This window comes from Nelumbo nucifera, chromosome 7 (genome assembly GCF_055504915.1).
Source record: "Nelumbo nucifera cultivar China Antique chromosome 7, China Antique-T2T, whole genome shotgun sequence".
Classification (NCBI taxonomy): Eukaryota; Viridiplantae; Streptophyta; class Magnoliopsida; order Proteales; family Nelumbonaceae; genus Nelumbo; species Nelumbo nucifera.
Genome location: NC_142655.1, coordinates 9,755,921 through 9,777,133, shown reverse-complemented (window position 1 = coordinate 9,777,133; position 21,213 = coordinate 9,755,921). Strand labels below are relative to the sequence as shown.

The following is a 21,213-nucleotide window of genomic DNA, read 5'->3' as shown; positions in this document are numbered from 1 at the left end:
TTGTTTTGAGTCTTGGCAGTACATAAACAAATGCTCATTATCCTCCTCCTGCCCACATAAGGGACAATCAGCATCACCTCTTAAGGCCCGGCTTTTCAACCTTGAGTTTGCTAAAATCTTCTTTTTTAAACAGAGGTAGAGGAAGAATATGATCCTTTGCGGACATATTAATTTCCATAGTTTACTCTGTCTATTTTCCATTGCATCATGGTCATAACCTTCCCCCATCAGTCGATAGACCGTCTTTATTGAAAATTTTCCTTTAGGATCAAGTTTCTAAATCATGGAATCTTGTTGCTCCCTCATCCGGATGGGATGGCTCTGATTTTTTCCCATAGGTTCTGAGGGAGTAGGCCCAATATTTTGTCATTATTATAATTTTTTGTGTCATTTATGACATCACTTACCAATAGGTTATAGTTATGCTCTCCCTAGGTCCTAAGACTTTCCTACCCAAATATCTTTCCACAAATTAATAGATTGATCATTTCATATATTCCAACCAATTCCTTTTTTTAGAATTTCTCTGTGGGATAGCAGATAAGCAACTTTTGGGCCCTAATATCAATAAAAGTAATATTTAAAAAAAATTCAAAAATAGGTTAACTTTTTAAAAATAATATCAATTTATGGCAAAAACACTATTCATCTTCTTCCTCTTTCAATCCATTCATCAGCACCATCGCCCACCACAGCCTTCGACAATGTTGCCGGAGGTGAGCGGAGGCAGAGGCAGCGGTGGCGGCGTTGGTGGTCATTCATCCACCCAACGCCGCCACCTCCGCCTCCAGCAACATTGCCGGAGGTGGGTAGAGGCAAATGTGGCGGCAATGTTGGTGGTCATTCCTCTACCCAACATTGTCACCTCCACCTTCGCCTCCGGCAACGTTGCTAGAGGTGGGCAAAAGCAAAGGCGGCGGCACTGGTGGGCGGAGGTGGCGGCGTTGGGTAGAGAAATGACCACCAGCGCCGCTGCCTCTGCCCACCTACAGCAACGTTGCCAGAGGCGGAGGCGGAGGTGAGCGGAGATAGGCAGAAGTGTTGCCGGAGGCGGCGGCGGACGATGACTCTGATGAATGGATTGCAAGAGAAAGAAAATGAATAGTGCTTTATATCAATGGACCAAATATTGTCTTAATCCAATCTAATATAAATTTATTACAAATAGACCAGGTCCAATCCAATCTAATAAATATTATGGACCGGATTGGTCCAATCCAATATGTTTTATTGGTCCATCCAATCCGTCCAAATTGATTTTAGACTGGACAGGGTCCAATCCAAAACCAGTCCATTGACAATCTTACTTGGGCTTACAAATTGTGTCCCATTTTACCAAATTTATGCTCTTTTTTTCCTTACCTCCCTAGAGGAAGTTTCTCTGTTTCTTTTCTAGGGTTTCTACCAACTCTTTAGGAAACTTGAAGGACCTTATTAGGAACTGTGGCATCATTGCGATAGAAGCCTTTAGGAGGGTGACCCTTTTTCGTAGAGAAAGAGAGTTTCTCTTCCATCCTGCAAGCTTTTTGTTTACATTATCCTCTACTTTTTTGAAAGTCTCTTTTGATTACTCTTCCCTCAATAATTAGGGTCCCTAGGTAATTTTCTTTTTTCTTTTCAATTGGAATTCTTAGGATCAAGTATATGAAAAACTTGTTCTGTTTGGCATCCTGCATATTAGGTTGCCACTTGCATAGACCAAGTATATGATAAAATTCATTTTCCAGTATTTAATTGGGGAAAAAATTAAACAGGATGCATGACTTGATCCCATTTTGATAAAATCATATATTATCAGTATCTAGACCACAGTATTGACGTTTCACCAGCTGACATGGCATATTTGACGACTAATGTGGTAATTTAAATGATGTGTGCCATAAATTTAGCCACGTGTAAACTCTAATTGACACATATTCCATACTTTTTCCTCACCTGGATAATACTAACTCTTCTTTGTGTGATGACATGGCATGATTCAATCCAGCCTAGTTAAAATTCAGCTCCAAAGAATCACTATTTGATGAACGAGTTTCGAACTAAAAATGATTATTTTTTCAAGCTAAATTTCTCAGTTTCAAGAATCAATTTTTAAAATGAGTTTTGAACACAAGCAAGACTTGATTTGAAGATTTCTTATGCATCCAAACTTAAAAATTAATTCTTGGAATCGCAAAATTTGTGTGAGCATGTTCCACTCCCCGTATGACACAAATCATCTTCAACTGTAAAAGACATCCTTACTGGCCCACAACTATATTGGGGTTCAACTTGTGCTCAGAGTCAGCAGTATATGGTGCTAACGTTGGGGTGAATATAAGCTTGTTTAGGTATATGGGCTCAATAAAAAACGGGTAGAGAATAGAATTTATGATTTTCAGTCGTGGAATTTGAATTTAGATCCCACTTGTTGCCAGGATAGCGAACAATCAACAATGGGCAATGGATTGGTGATTTTTGTAACAAAAATGAAAAGAAGAAAAAAGTAGATATTCACATGCAATATCTATAAAGGCATTGCACAACATGGAAGCTTCTATATATATATATATATATATATATATATATATATATATATATATATATTTTAAATATGAAAAATGAATTCTTCTTTTTACAAGAGACTATATACTTTTTATCATTTTATGGCAACGTTTACAGGACCAATACTGGGATAAGAATGAGAAGCAGCAAGCAGAGCAGCTCCGATTCCTGAGCCATCTTCTGAAACCTTGAGGACAACATACGGAGCCATTTCTTCCCCCAAAATCTCAGCCACAGCTTCATTCAAGTACTCCCTGAATAGGGAATAACTAGTGTACAAACCACCCTCTATCGCCACGACTGTTCTTCTCTTTCTGCTTGATGTTTCACCACTCTTGGTTCTTCCACTCATAATGCCACCACTCCCATCCCTTCCAATTTTCTTCAAGATCCCTACGATACCTGCAGCAGCCAATCGGGCAGCCCTCCGGGTCACCACATCACATATTCTCACGATCAGCTTCCTCACCTTCAGTGGGACATCAGATATCTAAAAAAGGCATATCATTATCATTCAAAGAGAAAGAATCAGACTACAAAATTCATCCAAAAAAACAGAACCAGACAAAAAGGTAAGTTGTAACAGAAATTTTTTATACAAGGTATAAGGAAAAATAAACACATCTGAACAAAGTAGACAACTATTGTACCTCAAGAGTTTCTTTCAAGATTCTTGATACATCCTTCAAGTCAGGAGAATCATCTTCATGCATGGCAGCCATCAGAGGCGTCCTATACATACATTTAGAACTCGAGTAAAAATTTGTTGCATATTTGTCTACGAGATTCAGATAAAGTAAATTTAATGAACGGAAAGGCCTTTCCAAGTGTATAAAATCCAATGGCGATATGTAAATCCAATAAATATAACACATTGGTGTGCAACTGTCAATAGATGCTACTTTAAGTCGTTAAAGATGGTATCAACTCCGTAACACAAGATTTCTAAGAAGATTAAATAGACATCCATAGACTCCTGATTAATGCCTTTAACGTATAATCCCGGACAAATCTAATGTTTCCAAGTTAAAAAGAATTCCATTGGCTACACTGTCAGGAGTACAACAAAAGCTGTGCAAAAGCCATAGAGTTTAACAACAATAGAAATACTATTCGCATGATGTTGAGAACAATGCAGAACTCAAAGCAGATACAGAAGGATTCTAAAAGAAGTCGCACAAGGAAAGATGCAGAGTTAAAAAAAAATTACTATCTATGCAGAGTTAAAAAAATTACTATCATATCTGCAACCCATACATCTTTCCCTACACTTGCAGTTGAGTCTCAATTACATTTATGGACAACTCAAAACAACCACTAAAGGCAGGCCTACCCTGTTTGAATTAGATCAAATGAGAAAGAGATTCAGATGAATAGCCTGATAGTTGATCTCTATCTGATTCCACTAAATCATATATGGAGTCCATCCAGAATACTCCAATTCTTAGCTATTGGACCAATGATTTTACCACTTGAATGGTAATTGGAAGGTTAACATAGTCCAGAATGAGTTTCATCCATTTACAATCCGTATAGTACATTGCAGAATTTCTTCATAACTATTGACATATCAGACCACTTGAATGCTAGATATCCAGGTCAATGCAGCAGCTTGGGGGCAACAATGCGTGACGCCCAGGCAGGCGTGCCCTTGGCCCTCAACTTTCAAATATTTCATCTTCTGAAGTTTCTAAATACTATCAAACATGGCGTATACTTCTGCAATTGTAGATCTTAGTAGACATAAAGCTGTATGGGCTTCACTTTCTCAAACTACCAACAGAAATAAAATTACAAAAGAATTCTGACCCGAAGTGATCAATAAGGGAGTCAATGCCAAAATGTCATGACAGAGAATAATGTGGACGGTGGGTATAACTAAGCATGAACAGTAAATTATTATGTAGAGAGAAGAAAAAGGAAAAGACTAATTGCCATCGCTTAAAGAAAAGCTGATAATTAGCATGGTTATGCATGCCACCCACCACAAGGGACTTTCTTGTACATTATTATTATCTCTTCTCCCTGCCCAAGTTTCATGTCCCTATCTCTTCTCCCTCTTAGCTAGGACATTTTCCCTTTCCACAGGAAATCTAAGGCTGTTATGCTAGAGTGGTAAAAGCAAAAACGAAAAAACAAACCCAACAACAGGGTATGTAATAGTAAACCAACAAAAAGGTAAACTTTACACTATGCTTTTTATCAACAAATGCCCTCCTTCACAGACCCAGAGAGATAATAATATAATAGTGTGATGAGCAGACAAAATGGGCTTCATTTCAGTTCCATTTTAGTGTTCTTGTGATTGGGCTGGATATGGGTTTTATATCTTTCTAAGAATAAATTTTTGGGTCCATGTCGAGTCTTTAGGCCAAAACTTCTCCAACATAAAGCAAACAGATCAAAGTTGATTAATCATCATGCAACGGTCATTTAATCGTTTTTAAGAAAGAAATATTAAAAGAAAATCAGTCAGAATTTGGAATTTTGATGGCTATTCTATTTGATCTTCCCTTTTGGTTGTCATGAGTTGAAAATCCTTGTTTTTTTCTCAAGAACCTAAGGCCTAGTTTGTTTTCAGTGCAATTTCATCTGATGCAAAAATATGGGAATACAAATGATCTGAGTGCAAACTCTGGTTCATTTCTGTTTCAGCTCTTGCCTCATCTTATTTGTTTGCATTACCAATGAAGTACAAAAAAAAATGAAACAAAAAATAGATAAAACCCAAAGTAAAAAGTAAATCAGAAATTGCATTCTTCACTACAAACAAATGAAACCTAAGAAATTAAATGCACAGGATGCACGCAAAGAAATATCACTGAAAAGGTCTGTTTCATCATTTCAATCACAAAGATGAATGAGAGCTCAGCCACTTTGATAGTTGAAATTATTTGCAATGCACGCAAAGAAATATTCATGCACTTTTACACAGGGTCCGTTTGGTTCGCAGTCAGAATCAGAATTGGAATTGGAATCGAAATCCTCCAGAATCGGAATTGGAATGGGCCATTCCCATAGTCTGTTTGGTTCAGACATGAATGGGAATGGGAATTGAAATCAGCAGGAATGGGATTTCATTCCTAAGGGAGGGGCAGAGAATGGCCATTCCAGCAGGAATGGGAATGGGATTCCAATTCCATCCAACCAAACAGTTGGAATCAGAATAGCCCATTCCAGACCCCTATTCCCATGAACCAAACAGGCATCTGAGATGTCTTTGTGTGATAAAACTCCCAGTTTGCATTCTGTATATAAAACCATGTGGATACTTATAAGCATATCATAGTGTATAATAGTGTATAATCACATGCATGGATGGTGGATAGACAGAAATACAGATGCCACTAGATGATTGAAATGATTATCCTATTCCAAGAATAATGATGATGATATAAAAATGATATGCAATGAAAGGTTCTAGTATTACATTACATTACATGCATGATGCTCCCCAACTTGTCTAGATTTATCATATACAAAATTCTGATGTCCTATTTCTACTACTTAATGTCACGATAAACTTCATTCATGCATTTTTTTTTTGGATAGTCAATAGTAAATTTGACTTTTATTGCATACTTAGAAATCACTTTACCATCCAAAGGGGAAAATAGCAAGGTACAAGTACAAAACAGCCCAGGCTCAGCAAACCATCTTTTATCAGAATAAATTCTTTAGAACTCAATCCCTGGCCCTGGTGCTCCAACACAAGATTCTCTCATGTGATGATAAACTTCATTCATGTGGCATATAAAGAACGCACAAAATTCTCATGTAAGTTATCCAAAGACTTTGCAACTGATGTTACAGCTAAGCAGATAGGTTGGATCACTTAGTTATTCCTTCTGGCTGATTTGCATCAGCATGGTACAGAGGTGAAAAGCAGCAGCTCTCTATATTAATCCATGTAACCACAGGTTAACTGACAGCAAATGGTCATGTACTGTGAATGAGCAACATAGAAGAAAAACTGTGCCTATCATGAAATAGAGAGTAAAGTTCAGGATACCTAAGGTGTCAATAACTGCTGCTTAGACCGCGTCATTGCACCTTACGAACAACTTTGAGACCTAGGTTTTAGAACTTCAGAAAAGAAAAGGAAGGACAAAGGATCTTAAACAGATAGCTGCAGCCACAGCACCAAGACACAAATCAAGTGAGGGGCAAGATATAGGGTGACAATGGGGGAAAAGAATGTTCATGTCATAGGAAGAACTATCAAAAGCAATAAATACAATTAAAGATCAGGTTATTTAGAATCCTATAGAAATGAAGCAATGTTGAAATCAGAATATTAAAAACAAGAAAACAACATCAATATAAATTGCAGATACTTATAGGAATATAAAGAGAAAGAGGATTTCCATATAATGACCGATGTTTCACTCACCCATTTATAGGCTTATCATTGATGAGATTCTCTAGATGTTGAGCAGGGGTATATACCAGATGTTTATATTAAGAAAGAAAAATCTATTAATGAAACTTACTTCAAGATAAATGGCACTGATAGCCTAGATGTAGCATCCCCAAAAATATCTGATTCCTTTGACATCCTAAGCATTACCCTCCTTACAATATCACCCAGATACATTCCTGATATCATCTTCTCAAACCCCTGAAGCCAAAATTACAAGGCCATGTCATACACTAAATCCATGAGGAAGGCAAGTTTGAGAAAAAAAAATGTTTTTCAATAGTAGCTGGCTCTTGCCTGATCATTTGGGTTAGGACTATCACTATCTAGATCAATATCGTACGAAGTTCTTGGCAGATGGGTTGACCAGAAGTTTCCCCATTCCATGTTCACAACCTGATTAACAGCAGATGGCTTAGAATGAGACATAAACAGTACAACTGCACATGAATTCAGTTATTAAATCATTATGAATTAGAGCTACGAAGAAAAGATACCATGCCTCCAGATTTTGTCAGAAGGCCTTGACACTTGATAATTGAATCTGTCCGCTCCACATAGCAAGCATTTGTGCCTGTTCCAATAATCACTGCAGCAACAGTGTCCGCATCATGATAATGTCCAAGAGCTAATGTTCCCACAGTATCATTCACCTGCTTACATAGACCAGAGAATTATGCTCATATGGCCTAGCTACGTTACTAGCATCTGTAAATACAATAATATATAATATATAAACAAAGATTTATAGTATATATAGCATGCATAACTACAAATGTATGGGCATAAATAGAAACAATATTTTGGGCATATAGTTTTGAAATTATGTGTCAAAATGGTGTCCTAATTTGTTTGCTTTTTGTGTTTGCTCTTTGTGCCACCACAAACCCTTCACACCTTTTTGTAACCATAGTTTTGGCCTTTAAAAAGAAAGGGGAGAGGGATCAAAAAAAAAATCAACTACCATCAGTTGGAAATATTTGGGTTTGCCTTGGATTTTGAGAAATGAGAAACCGTATCCCTGTTTACTGTAGTAGCATTTGTGTCCATCTACAGATCTTACGTTAAATAAATAAAGAAATGTAAAAATAACTCAATAGGAGAGAGGAATCAGACTTAAGTATTGGGGTTCACACCTGAAAATATATTGGGCATGCATCCATGCCTACACATTAGATGAGTTATGACAAGAAGTGCTTCATACATTAAATGGACAATTCTGGCCACAATACCGAGTTAACGACAAATTTGAGCTTTCTATGTATCTTTGCACTCTTTCAGAAGGAATTTTCAGGATTGGGAAATTCCTGTCCTGGCTGACCTACTCGATCTGCTCTCCCTTCAACCCCTAAATCTGCTCAAAGAAGACAACTGGTCCTGGACTTGGAGTACAGATGGCCTCTTCTCAGTCAAGCCATTTGCCACTCACATGACAATGAGTACTTCAGAAGAAATGCCTGCCTCCAGAATCTGGAATCCAACCTCTCCCTCAAAAATCAATGCTCTAGTGTGGGCGGCAGTTCTAGACAGGTGTTTAACTAAAGCCCACCTATGTAAGAGAGGGGTTCATATTCAGGATCAGAGGTGTGTGTTATGTGGTCAAGGAGTGGAAGATAGCAGTCATCTGTTTCTGCACTGCTCAATTTCTGCTAGTATTTGGAATCACTTTCTTGGTTCGGTGGGTCTTGCCTGGTCAATGCCAGCTTCGGTGAAGGAGATGATGTGGAGCTGGGGATTACAGGGATTGTCAAAGCTTGCTTCAGTAGTGTGGATGTCCATTCCGGCAGCAGTTATCAGTACCATTTGGGCAGAAAGGAACAATAGATTATTTCAGAATATCTATAAGGATCCGAAAGACCTGATAGCTATTTCTTTTGGAAAGCTGATTTCTTGGGTCTCGGCTTCGAAGGGAATCATAGTTGTCAAGGTGTCGCCTAGGCGACTAGGCGCCCTTGGCTGGGCGCCTCGCCCAAACGCCTTGACTTTTAGCAACTAGGCACCCACCTAGGCGACAAAAATGACAAGGTGGGCGCCTTTTATAATATCATTTATATTGCTGTATCTTATTAATGTATGTGTTAATACATTTTATTATATGCTATATATATATATCAATTATACTTTGTTTTAATGTTTTACTATTGAAATTTAAAAGATCGAAAGGTTTTGAGAAGAGAAAAAGAAAGAAAGAAAAGAAAGAGGAAAGAAAGAATATAATAATAAAGTTATTTTTTCTATCCTCTTTCTCTCTAATTAAATAAAACATAAACTCCATCCTTGTTTTTGTTTTCTATTTTACTTTCCATCTTGAATATTTATCATATAAAGTTGATAACCGTCTTTAGCTGCTAATTAATATGAATTTTCTCTATTAAATACTTATTATAGTAGTATTATTTTTGAAAATAATGAAATTAATATATGTAAAAGATTTTTATCTTTTAGATGTGATGATTTACCACATTTTTAGAGGAAATTTAATGTTCTTAATAAAGAGAATTGCTACTTTTTCAATTAGCATACATGCTGAATGGTATATAAAAATAGGAAACTAGCCAAAAGTCAGATTTTTATATTATAAAATTTTTATCGCCTAGGCGACTAGGCGCCCCAGTGTCGCCCAGAATCGCCTAGATGCCTTGAAAACTATGAAGGGAATTCAGGCTACTCAGTTGGGGACTGGGCTGAATTCTAGGAGCCTTTGGCATCTGTAATTTTGCTATGTTTGGGCTGTTTCCCCTTCTAAGGTGTTAGTTGTGGGGCCTTTGTACTAGTATTTTCTATCAATAAAATTACATTACCTTTTCTAAAAAAAAAATGTATCTTTGCACTCTAATTACTCTGTAATTTAACCAATGTTTTCAGCCCATCATTGACCAAGATGATCAAAGCATTTGACAACCAAGAGGCCAAGACCGTTTGATCCAACTTAACCCATCAATACACAAAAAACAGTTGACTTCGTCAAAAAGCCATTCAACCAGATAGCTAAACCACTGCACCAGTCAACCTAATTTACATTTTTTTGGAAAAGGTAAAGTAATATTTATTAAGATAAGAAATACACAATGGAGGCTGAGATCGGTCCCAGAAAAGGCCAACTGATCAAATCAGCAATTACACATTCCACCAGGAACTAGAAAGAAAAATAGCTGACACATTACAATTTCTGAAATCCTCAGACACAGACACCCAAGACATCAGTTTGCCCACTGTTTTCTGAATTAGCTCTTCCGGACTTAAAGCCTTGTTACAGAATATCCTTCTATTCCTCTCAGACCAGATGGGCCAAAACACAGCAATTGGAATCGTCTTCCAAACAGCCTTCTTTTTCTTGCTCAAACCCATGAGCTTCCAGCAACACAACAGCTCCTTAACCGACCTCGGCATAACCCAACTTAAGTTCATGGAGCTGAGGAAATGACTCCACGGCTGAGCAGAAAACGGGCAGTTGATGCACAAATGGTCAGTGGATTCAGCACTACTCCCACATAGACTGCACGACAGGTCCAAAATCTGAATGCCCCTTCTCACAAGGTTAGCTCTAGTAAGACTTTTATTAAGAGCCATAGTCCAAACTAGGAAGTTAGATTTAGTTGGGCTGGTGGGATTCCACACTTGACAGCCAAGGAAATCAGGAACACCACTACTACAGAGGTTAGAAGCCAGAGACTTGACAGAGAACACACCATCTGAGTTCCACTTCCACTGCCACTTATCCTCTGAACTGTACTCCAGCTCATGATTCTGAAGACAGGTCAACAGATTCAAAACCCCAGCCACCTCCCAATCAAAAAGGTTCCTTCTAAATGAAGGAGACCAATGAACTGAACCACCAGATACACTATAGCACTCTGCAACTGAAGCCTCTTGATTCGAAGCACACTGGAAGAGGAGAGGAAAGGAATCAGCAAGGGGTTCATATGAGCACCAAGAGTCCTTCCAGAATTTGGTCCTAATACCATTGCAAACTTTAATTGAGACCCCAGCAGCCGGAGCTGAAAATTTCTTCATTATCCCTCTCCACAAAGAGTTACCCCAATTGGGAGGAGGGTCCCTCGTTCTCCAATTACCCCATTCCACACCATATTTGCTAGCAATGGGAGATCTCCACCAGGCATCATTTTCTGCTACAAATCTCCAAACCCACTTGCAGAGGAGAGCAGAATTAAAAGATTTCAACTTCCTTATGCCTAACCCCCCTTCATCTTTGGGGAGGCAGACTTGCTCCCAACTCACCAAATGCACTTTTTTCTCCTCCTCCCAACCTCTCCAAAGAAAACTCCTTTGAAGCTTTTCAAGCTGATTTGCAACATTGTTTGGAATAGAAAAAAGAGACAGGAAATAGGTGGGTAAATTGGAGAGAGTACTCTTAATCAGAGTCACCCTACCCCCAAAAGAAAGGTATTTTAACTTCCAAGAGGCATCATTTTCTGCTACAAATCTCCAAATCCACTTGTAGAGGAGAGCAGAATTAAAACATTTCAACTTCCTTATGCCTAACCCATGGTTGTCAAGGCGTCGCCTAGGCGGGCCTAGGTGCCCTTGGCTGGGCGCCTCGCCCAAACGCCTTTAGCAACTAGGTGCCCTTCTAGGCGACAAAAATGACAAGGCAGGCACCTTTTATAATATCAGTTATATTGTTGTATCTTATTAATGTATGCGTTAGTACATTTGATTATATGCTATATATATATATATATATCAATTATATTTTGTTTTATTGTTTTACTATTGAAATTTAAAAGATCAAAGGGTTTTAAGAAGAGAAAAAGAAAGAAAGAAAGAAAAGAAAAGAAAGGGGAAAGTAACAATAGAATAATAAAGTTCTTTTTTCTATTCTCTCTCTAATTAAATAAAACAGAAACTCAATCCTTGTTTTTTTTTCTATTTTACTTTCCATCTTGAATATTTATCATATAAAGTTAATAATCTTCTTTAGCTGCTAATTAATATGAATTTGCTTTATTAAATACTTATTATAGTAGTATTATTTTTGAAAATAATGAAATTAATATATGTAAAAGATTTTTATCTTTTAGATGTGATGATTTGCCACATTTTTAGAGGAAATTTAATTTTCTTAATAAAGAGAATTGTTATTTTTCAAGTAACATACATGTTGAATGGTATATAAAACTAGGAAACTAGCCAAAAGTTAGTTTTTCATATTATACAATTTTTATCGCCTAGGCGACTAGGCGCCCCAGTGTCGCCCAGAATCGCCTAGACGCTTTGAAAACTATGGCCTAACCCCCCTTCATCTTTGGGGAGGCAGACTTGCTCCCAACTCACCAAATGCACTTTTTTCTCCTCCTCCCAACCTCTCCAAAGAAAACTCCTTTGAAGCTTTTCAAGCTGATTTGCAACATTGTTTGGAATAGAGAAAAGAGACAGGAAATAGATGGGTAAATTGGAGAGAGTACTCTTAATCAGAGTCACCCTACCCCCAAAAGAAAGGTATTTTGCCTTCCAAGAGGCCAGCTTTCTTTCCATTCTCTCAATTACCAGGTCCCAAATTGTAGAAGAACCACCACTCACCCCCAGAGGGAGCCCCAAATATTTGATGGAAGGGACTCTATCTAACAAGCCAAGATTCCAGCACAATCTACTAAATTGGAAACCTGACCCACTGGGATAATTTGACTCTTGTTCCAATTGACTTTTAGACCAGAAACCACTTCAAACCAAGATAAGATCCCAAGGTTTAACTCTACTTGTGAGGGGGAGGCATCCACAAAGCATAACGTAACATCTGCAAAATGGAGAATATTCACCTTCTCTCCCCTCGGAGCAATTGCAAAACCTCCCCACTCACCGGAAACAGCAGCCTTTGTATAGAATAAAGTGAGGATCTCCATTACACATATAAAGAGTAGAGGAGACAGAGGATCACCCTGTCTAAGACCCCTGGAACTATCAAAGAAGCCTGCGGACTGTCCATTAACCAAAATTGAGAACTTTGGAGAGGTGATACAAACTTTTACCCAGTTCCTCCATTTCTGCCCAAAATTCATCTGCTGTAAAATGTTTTTTGCATTTTCTGCCTTGCTTCAAAAAGGTGTGTGCCTCACCTTGTACCTTGGGTGCAAAATGTCTCTTACGCTTTTTTGCACCTTGTACTTTTAAAATACTGAGTAGAATCTGACCTAATATTCCAATCTAATGGCTTGGATCTATTATTTTGATCAAATGGTTTTGATCCATTCAACCCAAACGGTCAAATTATGAACCGTCACATAGAAAGGAGAATAAGCAATCACCATTGATTTGAACATCCACTTAAAAATTTCTGTTTTATGTTAAGAACTTTCTAGTAGCAATGGATTTGGGTAAATGCAAATAATTCTTCTAAATTCTCAAAACTTTAGTCATCCAAACATTCCTATATATAATTATAGTCCCTTCATACATATTATTATCCTTATATTCCAATCTAATGGCTTAGATCTATTATTTTGATCAAATGGTTTTGATCCATTCAACCCAGACGGTCAAATTATGAACCGTCACATAGAAAGGAGAATAAGCAATCATCATTGATTTGAACATCCACTTAAAAATTTCTGTTTTATGTTAAGAACTTTCTAGTAGCAATGGATTTGGGTAAATGCAATTAATTCTTCTAAATTCTCAAAACTTTAGTCATCCAAACATTCCTATATATAATTATAGTCCCTTCATACATATTATTATCCTTATACTTATTTTAGTCCATTTTCCTTATAAAAATGACATCTCAAAGCTTATGCTTTTATTGATTGGAAGATCCTTGCACGATGTCTCATACCTCTACCTTCGAAAACATTGGTCATTGTCAAAATCTTATGATTCATGATACGATTCATGATTTGAATCATGAAGCCAAAAGGGTTTTGATTTGAATCTTATGTCTAAATCCTTTTCTGCAAAAACCTTACAATTTTTGTATGAATCCTACAATTTGATGCACAAATCTTATGATTTATATGATTCCTATGATACACTACGATTCAAATAAATTCAATTAAGAATTAGTTCTCTACTTTCGTCATTTTTTTGGTTTATAATTAGTTTTGTAAGGGAGGGTTGTTTTAAAGCTCTTACAAGAAATGAAGAAAATGATTTATTTGTGTTATTTAAGACCAAGCAGTTAGTTCATTTTCTGTCATATGTAGGTTAAAGAGCCGTTTGTGGATTATTTGACTTTCAAGTTAAACTTGATTATATCATCTTAGGCTTCTATTGCACAAGGGATAAATTCTACTGTTTTAGGTACATATATGGTAGATACAGATTAAAAATAGGGTAAAACCACTTTCCTGCATATATTTGTCATTTTAGCCTATCTATATTTAATTTTTTGACAAGTTACTGTTACAGAAAATTTTGAATAAAAAGTTAGTTACCTATCCACCAAAAAAATCATTTGCACTGTGAAAAGTGTACAATTTTTTCCTTATTTTCAGTGTCGGCCTTTTGGGGGAGTTCTGAAATTTAATCAGATCCAATTTGGAAATTCAATTTTTTTAATCAGATTACAAATTGAATTCAAAGTTTCAAACATGACATTCTAATAACCAAATTGATCTCCAGTGTACCCCAATTCAATCCAAATCCTATCTGTTCACAGACCCAAGAATGAGCAATTCATATATCTGAAGAGTAGGAACAATGATTTCACTGACCCCTAATCTAGTAATCTAGCCATCTGAACTACTGAAGAAAGCAACATACCAAATTAAATTATGTGGCCCCAACACAACTAAAAAGCATGCATTTTGCTCATGTATGCTGCCACCCAAAATCCAGAAAATCATGATGATCAATAAGACGGTGCCTTACCAATGCTGCTACCCGCATATCAAGTCCTCTCTTTCTTATTGCTTGCTGCAAACATTCAGAAACATCTTTTCCAATCTGACAGGCAAACATAACACATCAGGAAAGAGGTTGCAGAATACATATGCAGTATAATGCGTGCATGAACTTTATATGCATTGCATACGTGTATAATTTGTGTCATACATATATGTTCATTCCAAAATGGTTCCAATAACCCTAGATCAAATCAATAATTATTGCAATTCCTGTATGATAAAATTATTTAATCTAAATGGAAATAAAAATTTATTCAATTAAAAATGGTAAGTTGGATAGGAAAACAAGTCCAAACAAGTCAAGCATTTTCCGCAGATAATTAAAGAGGGTAAACCAATTATACTTCCCCTGGGGTTTTGGTCAAATACTATGACCTCCCCTCAGGTTTAACTATTAACTTGCTTACACCTTGCTTTGGGCTAAGTTACCTATTCCACCCCTCCAATGATCACATTGAATGGAATTTCACAGAGAAATTGGACATTGAGGCCCATTGCAGATCCTTGGTGTACCAATGTATTTCTCCAACTGCATTCACAATTTCATTCAATGGTGTTCAAAAATGTAGGATTTGTCCCTCGAGCAGATCCAGCAAGGGTATTCCTTTTCCCTCTACCTATTCATCCTCACGGCCCAAGTCCTACCCTTATGATTAGCTCTGCAATCAACAATGGTGAATTGAAAGGGCTTAGGTTACAGAGGAACAGCACGATCCTCTCAAACATATTTTTTGCAACAATTGTGTGCTACTCTGAAAGCCAACATTCTAATTGCCATAAAATTTATGCAACTTATTAGGACTACTTGAGGGCATCAAGCTAGCTAATTAATTTCCAGAAGTCAGAGGTCTCCTCCAGTGCTAACACCCTAGAAAAGCTTCCAAAGGCGTGCTTATCAATTCTGTATTGGCCACTTTCCCTGCTTTTGCTGTGAATCATTTTAAAATTCCTCAATAGATCAATAACACCATTACACTAGAAATATACATCTTTTTTCTGGGGACAGGAGAACAAGATGAAGCATAGTTGGGACAATTGGATTCACATGGAGGAGGGAGGCCCATGGAGACTGGCACACTACCTGACTGAAGTCAGAGATATTTTGGACACCTTGGCTGTAAATCTAACCTGGATTCCCAGGGAGCTAAATTCTACAGTTGACAGTTTGGCTAGATCGGGCATCTTTAGAGAAAACTTGTATAGTAAAAGAATTCTGCCTTTGTAATTTCTATTGCTGGTTCTTCCTGTACACTGTACACAACCTCATGTACTTTCTCTTTTTTTTTAATACAATCAGTTATTTTTTCTCAAAATAAAAAAAACAATTGGATTAAATCTTGCAGAGTTAAAGCTAGCAGTGCCATGGGATTTTGTAATATGGTTGCACTCAAAACGGCATTATTGGATCACCATTTTTTGTGAAAAGTTCATTTTACAAACCGGTGCTTCTTTGATTAAGAAATAATTTCTAAGTAGTTATTCATTCTTGGTTTACTAATTTGAGCTTCTTTTCCTAGGGCAAGAGAAATCAAAGGATGAATAGGTAAGAAGGAATAACCATCAAGGTCATACATTGGCTGAAAATTTTGAATCTTTTCAAGGCCTTTTCGGTAGATGACTTGCTTAGAGGCTGGAGTGCAGTAGCAGGCTCATCTTCCTCATTTACTACTATTCTTGAAAGTTGGTTCTCTTCTTTACAGCACAGGGTAAAATTGAATTTTGATAGCAGTTCTGTAGGTAACCCTGGCCCCTCTGGAGTTGGGGGTGTTTTTAGAGATGTGGAAGGAAAAAACCTGGCTCTTTTCTCTGGACCAGTTGGGCTGCGTAACTCACTTAGGGTGGAGGTAATGGCACTACTGCAAGGGCTCAGATTGGCAAAACAATTGGGCTTTCAGCAGCTGGAAGTGGAGGGAGATTCAAAGTTGGTAATATGCTGGATGCAAACAAATAGCTAGGCACTTGGACCCTTAGACAAACTGTAAGGGAAATTTTGAATCTAACAAGGGAGCTTAGGGTACAGTTCAAATGGGCTAGAAGATCAGCAAATCCCTTGGCCAATGCTCTAGCAAAGCAAGGGGTTAATAGGGAAATTTTATTTTGGGCATGTTTGTAAGACTGTTTGTGATTTGGGGATCACCTTTTTGAAGGTGATAGTCGTTCTATTTTCTTTGAAGTTAATGAAAGTTACCATTTCCGATCAAAAAAATCAAAATAACTTATTTTATTAGCCAGAGTTAAATTCACCATCATGCTCGGTTTCTAGCTTACCAAAAGACAGCTGAAGCAGCTGAACTGAAAGGCTTACTGTTTTGTGATTTAGTAAACAAGTTATTAAGTAGGGTTTTGACCTCCTTTAATGGTTTGAGATGAAATTGGGTTGATTGCTATACCCTCAAATATTTTATCATTTAACTATTTTATTTATCAACTGAAAGACAAAGGACCTAAGAATCAGTTGAGCCACTCCATCTGTTATCAAACAGCCCCTAGATAAGGATACATAGAAAGGCCAATAGACCATTACCCAATGTTAATCCCAGCTATCTAAGGTCTTGGGAGGGGTAGCTTGGATACAATCCCAACTATTGGCATTTTTTTTTTTTTTGCACAAAGTAATTACTCTCAGACTGGACCCTGCGTTCTCATGCTTGCAAACCCAAGATTTTACCATTAAACCAAGCAATGGCCCAATGGCCCCTAAGTAAGAATCTATCCTGAACCAGAATAATATAAGAAAAGGGCAAAGAGCAACAGAAAATTTTCCCTACCACAAAAGGCAAATTCCAAGGAAGATGGATGGCAACAAAAACTATGTTTCCCAACTAGGAAAAGCATTCATCTATTTTCAAAACTTCAAACTATTCCATGGACTTTTCATGATAGAAGTGTATAATAACCTTTCATTCAGCCAAGGAGCAAATTAGCAAAGCTATGTTTCCCCTCCTTCAATAGGCAAAAGCACATGACAAAAGGAGCCAACTTCCAAAAATATGTTTATCAATTCTAATAGTGTGATAAGCCTACAAAAGATTGTCAAGTAAATCTCCCGAATCCACTGAATCTATTTAACTTCAAAAAGGTAGAAATAAAACAAAAGCTGATATATGGATTTTCAACAACAGAAGAGAAAATTAGCATTCTCTCCATCTGCAATAGCAAAGGGTTATAGGGACATTCAAACTCACCTAAGAGTATCTTAATTGCCATGCTATCAAAGATCCACCATAAGAACTTAGTGATCCAATCTAGCAGGAGGAAGGACCACCACAGAATATCAATCTAGATCATATTTTTTAACCAAAAAAACAATGTAAAGAAAAGAATATACATGTAGAAGTTTCAGGCTTCAAGGATGTCACAAATCATCCTCATTAACAGTGCAAAGCTTCTGACTCTCTGGAATGAGAATAAAGGATGCAAGTTACTTATAGGTCTAAACTCTAAACAATTTGAATTGTTATTTTTCTTTCGGCTCCATGCATTATCCAAATTAACTGAGGATTGGAGAAAAATCTTTAGAATATAAAACTAGTTAAATGCCATGGATTGAACCACCAAAACTGCCATGACCAAAAAATACTAAATAGAAAAGTTAGAAAAAACACTAAAAATTTATTCAAATTATTTGCTCCTCTCTTTAGCCATCAGTCCATCATACCTAAGCACAAGTAGTGATTTTTTTCCTATGCCATGAACAATTTGAACCTTGGGACCTGGCTGTTTTGCACTCTGATGTTTCTTAACTACGGGTTCTCTATTAATTTTCTTGAACTTCATGTTTAAAGTCAATTGATCCAAACATCCTTGAGTTACATCAGCAGAAACCTATAAGTTAGGATATCCGCTTTAAGCTGCTATCAACATTCAAGTATTAGACAGATTCAGATGCTATTAGTAATCATAAATCCATACTCTTTTTTAACCCAAAATTTTACTCCCGGTGGAGGGGCAGCCACCTATTTTGCAAATATAACAAGAAATGATTTCTAATTGCAGATAATACTTTGTGGTTAAATTTATTAAAAAAAGGTTTACCATAATTCTACCAATCACAAGTAGATTAAATAATATAGAACTAAATTTCAACTGGGGAGGTAAGAGATGCTTTCAATGAATTCTGTTATGAAGAATATAAATCAAAGAAATGTTTAGCAAAGAAAAGGTTTATGTACCATGTATTTTTTCTATATTTGGAATAATATCCAACTTACCATGTCTTCAATGGAAAATCCTTTTGTCCACTTGATGAGAATGCCTGATGAAACAGATGTTTGTTTAACAGGAAAAGAAAACGTAAAGCCAAGCTCCCTCCTTTTGTCCAGCATAGACATAGAGCCGTTGCCCTCTCTCTCAACAAACTGTTCTAATTTTGAGACAATAAAATCAAAAAGACCCTGCATTCATGAGGAGTATGTAAATTTGGTAAGACTGTAAGATTTTAGAGCTATCCAAACAAGTTTTTCTTTTCTTTTTCCTTTTTTAGGGGGGTGGGGTACCTCACTTGTACTAGTCATTAAATGTTGGGGAATAGGTTGTCGATCCACCTCATGTCCCAAGATCAATGAATTTTCCCCCCCTAGCTGAACCCGCAATACTCTAAAATTGGTTCCGCCAAGATGGAGTGCATAGTAAGTTCCTTTTTCATTCCTGGAGGAAAGATCACAACAATAAATTGACTCCCTCCCTCTCAATCAATATAAAAGTGGAAATGCAACGATCAGAAGTCCTGAATAGTTGCTGGATCAAACAATCAGCGGTGCACGTCACTGAAATAGTTCAGTAATGAAGCCAAGAAATCAATAAAAAATAAGGATTCCATGTCCCTCCCTCCTTTCACATTGACAACAATTTAAACAAATATATGCAATAACAAATGAGAGAAAACTGCAGATAGATCCATTTGATTAATTTACAGTGTAGTATACAGTAAGTTCCGTACAAACAAACAAAACCGCCACCATAACTAGGAAAAGAAGATTATATTCTTCTCTTCACTTGAAGGAAAAAGTATGAATAATAAAAGACAGTTTTCCATAATAAAATGCACAATAAAGAAATGAAACAGTGGAACCAAAAAGGAAAAGAATGAAAAAACAAACTTCTATCAAATTCAAAATTAACAACTCAAGGCAATACCAGTGACAATTTTTAAAAGAGTTCAATTTGCACAACAACAATAAGGAAACAGAAAAAGAACAAGTTACCCTTCAATAACTATTAATCAGGAGAAAAAAATTGCAAAGACATTGGTGAAAAGAATAAAACAACACAACAAATCTATTCTAATGTCAAAGACATGACAACCAAGGCAAAATAGAATAAAATAAATTTAAAAAATGAAACTCTACAAAGCACAGAAAGTGGACATCAATAGATAGAACCAAAAGATTGAAGGATTAAAACCTCAATAAAAATAATAACAAAACAGACAAAACCACTTCCAATCAACAAAAGAACACAAAAGAATAACAAAAAAACCTAGAAGTGCTAAAACCTGAGAAACTAATGAACAAGCGGAGACGCATGGACCATCCAATTAATCGTCCCAGTGACAAGAGTAAAACCCATAAATCCTCAACAAAAAATAAAAGAGAGAAAGGACGAGAGAGAGAGAGAGAGAGAGACTCATTACCCGTCGGGGAGATTGTCAACGAAGGTGAGAAGCATCTTGAGTTTGCTCCCGCCTTCAGATGCCAACCCTGCGTGCATCTCAACGGCCATTGCATCAACAACCTGCTTCAATCTTCCTATCGACGTGGAACATCCCTCTTCTAATTCCTTCAAGACACCCACCACCCTGCTCCACTTCCGCCGGCTCTTTACTCTTCGACTCACCAATATAGCTGCGATCGTACACGACGCCACTGCACAACTCAAAGCCAAACCGAAGCCCACCTTCCCCATCGCTACCTTTCACCCCCCACCACTCAAGTCATGGAAACGACATAGCTTAAAAAATAAAAAATAAAAATAAAAACTTTCATCACTCCATTCTCCGTCTTATGTCTTCTTTCACTTCAACTCGCGTCGACCGGATTGCTTTTCCCGGCAGGAAATCAGAAAGAAGTCAGTGAAGAGGAACTGTTCGACTAAATGCCCAAGAGAATTGATGTTGCAGTGATAAACAGACAGGCCAAGGGGAGAGACAGAGAGAAAGACAGGGAGAGAGGAGAAGGAGAAGCTCTTTGTTTGCTTTTTAAGTAGTGTTGGAAAGCGAAATGATGTTTGCCAATTTTGAAACGGAATGACTGATTTGCCCTTAATCTAATTCGGCAAATACAGATTTGTTGCCAATTCCCTGTGTCATTTTCTGTCGTTAAAGAATTCCACGCCATTGGAAATTGACTCGAGTCAATGGAGGGGCTTTCATTACCTATTTGGCATTTCCTT

The 21,213-nt window shown here is 37.1% G+C and overlaps 1 protein-coding gene across 1 annotated transcript; it reads right to left on the bottom strand.

Annotated features, from left to right (window-relative positions):
- Positions 1 to 2,611: 2,611 nt before the first annotated feature.
- On the bottom strand, positions 2,612 to 21,005 carry LOC104608892 (hexokinase-3-like). The gene is made up of 9 exons (XM_010275013.3): positions 20,456 to 21,005; positions 19,320 to 19,470; positions 19,035 to 19,217; positions 14,789 to 14,863; positions 7,462 to 7,617; positions 7,262 to 7,360; positions 7,038 to 7,165; positions 3,195 to 3,276; positions 2,612 to 3,034 (listed from the first exon to the last, which is right to left on the bottom strand). Exons 1-9 carry the CDS (start codon positions 20,725 to 20,727, stop codon positions 2,639 to 2,641), a joined length of 1,542 nt encoding a protein of 513 aa, XP_010273315.1. The 5' UTR covers positions 20,728 to 21,005; the 3' UTR covers positions 2,612 to 2,638.
- Between the last annotated feature and the right edge of the window lie 208 nt (positions 21,006 to 21,213).

What these genes read in the sequence shown, in the direction of transcription:
- LOC104608892 (XM_010275013.3), bottom strand. Translation starts at nt 20,727, where the DNA reads ATGGGGAAGGTGGGCTTCGGTTTGGCTTTGAGTTGTGCAGTGGCGTCG. An exon ending in GTTGACAATCTCCCCGACGG is followed by an intron (nt 19,471 to 20,455) that starts GTAATGAGTCTC and finishes TCTTTCCTCCAG; the next exon opens with GAATGAAAAAGGAACTTACT. An exon ending in TGACAAAATCTGGAGGCATG is followed by an intron (nt 7,361 to 7,461) that starts GTATCTTTTCTT and finishes GCTGTTAATCAG; the next exon opens with GTTGTGAACATGGAATGGGG.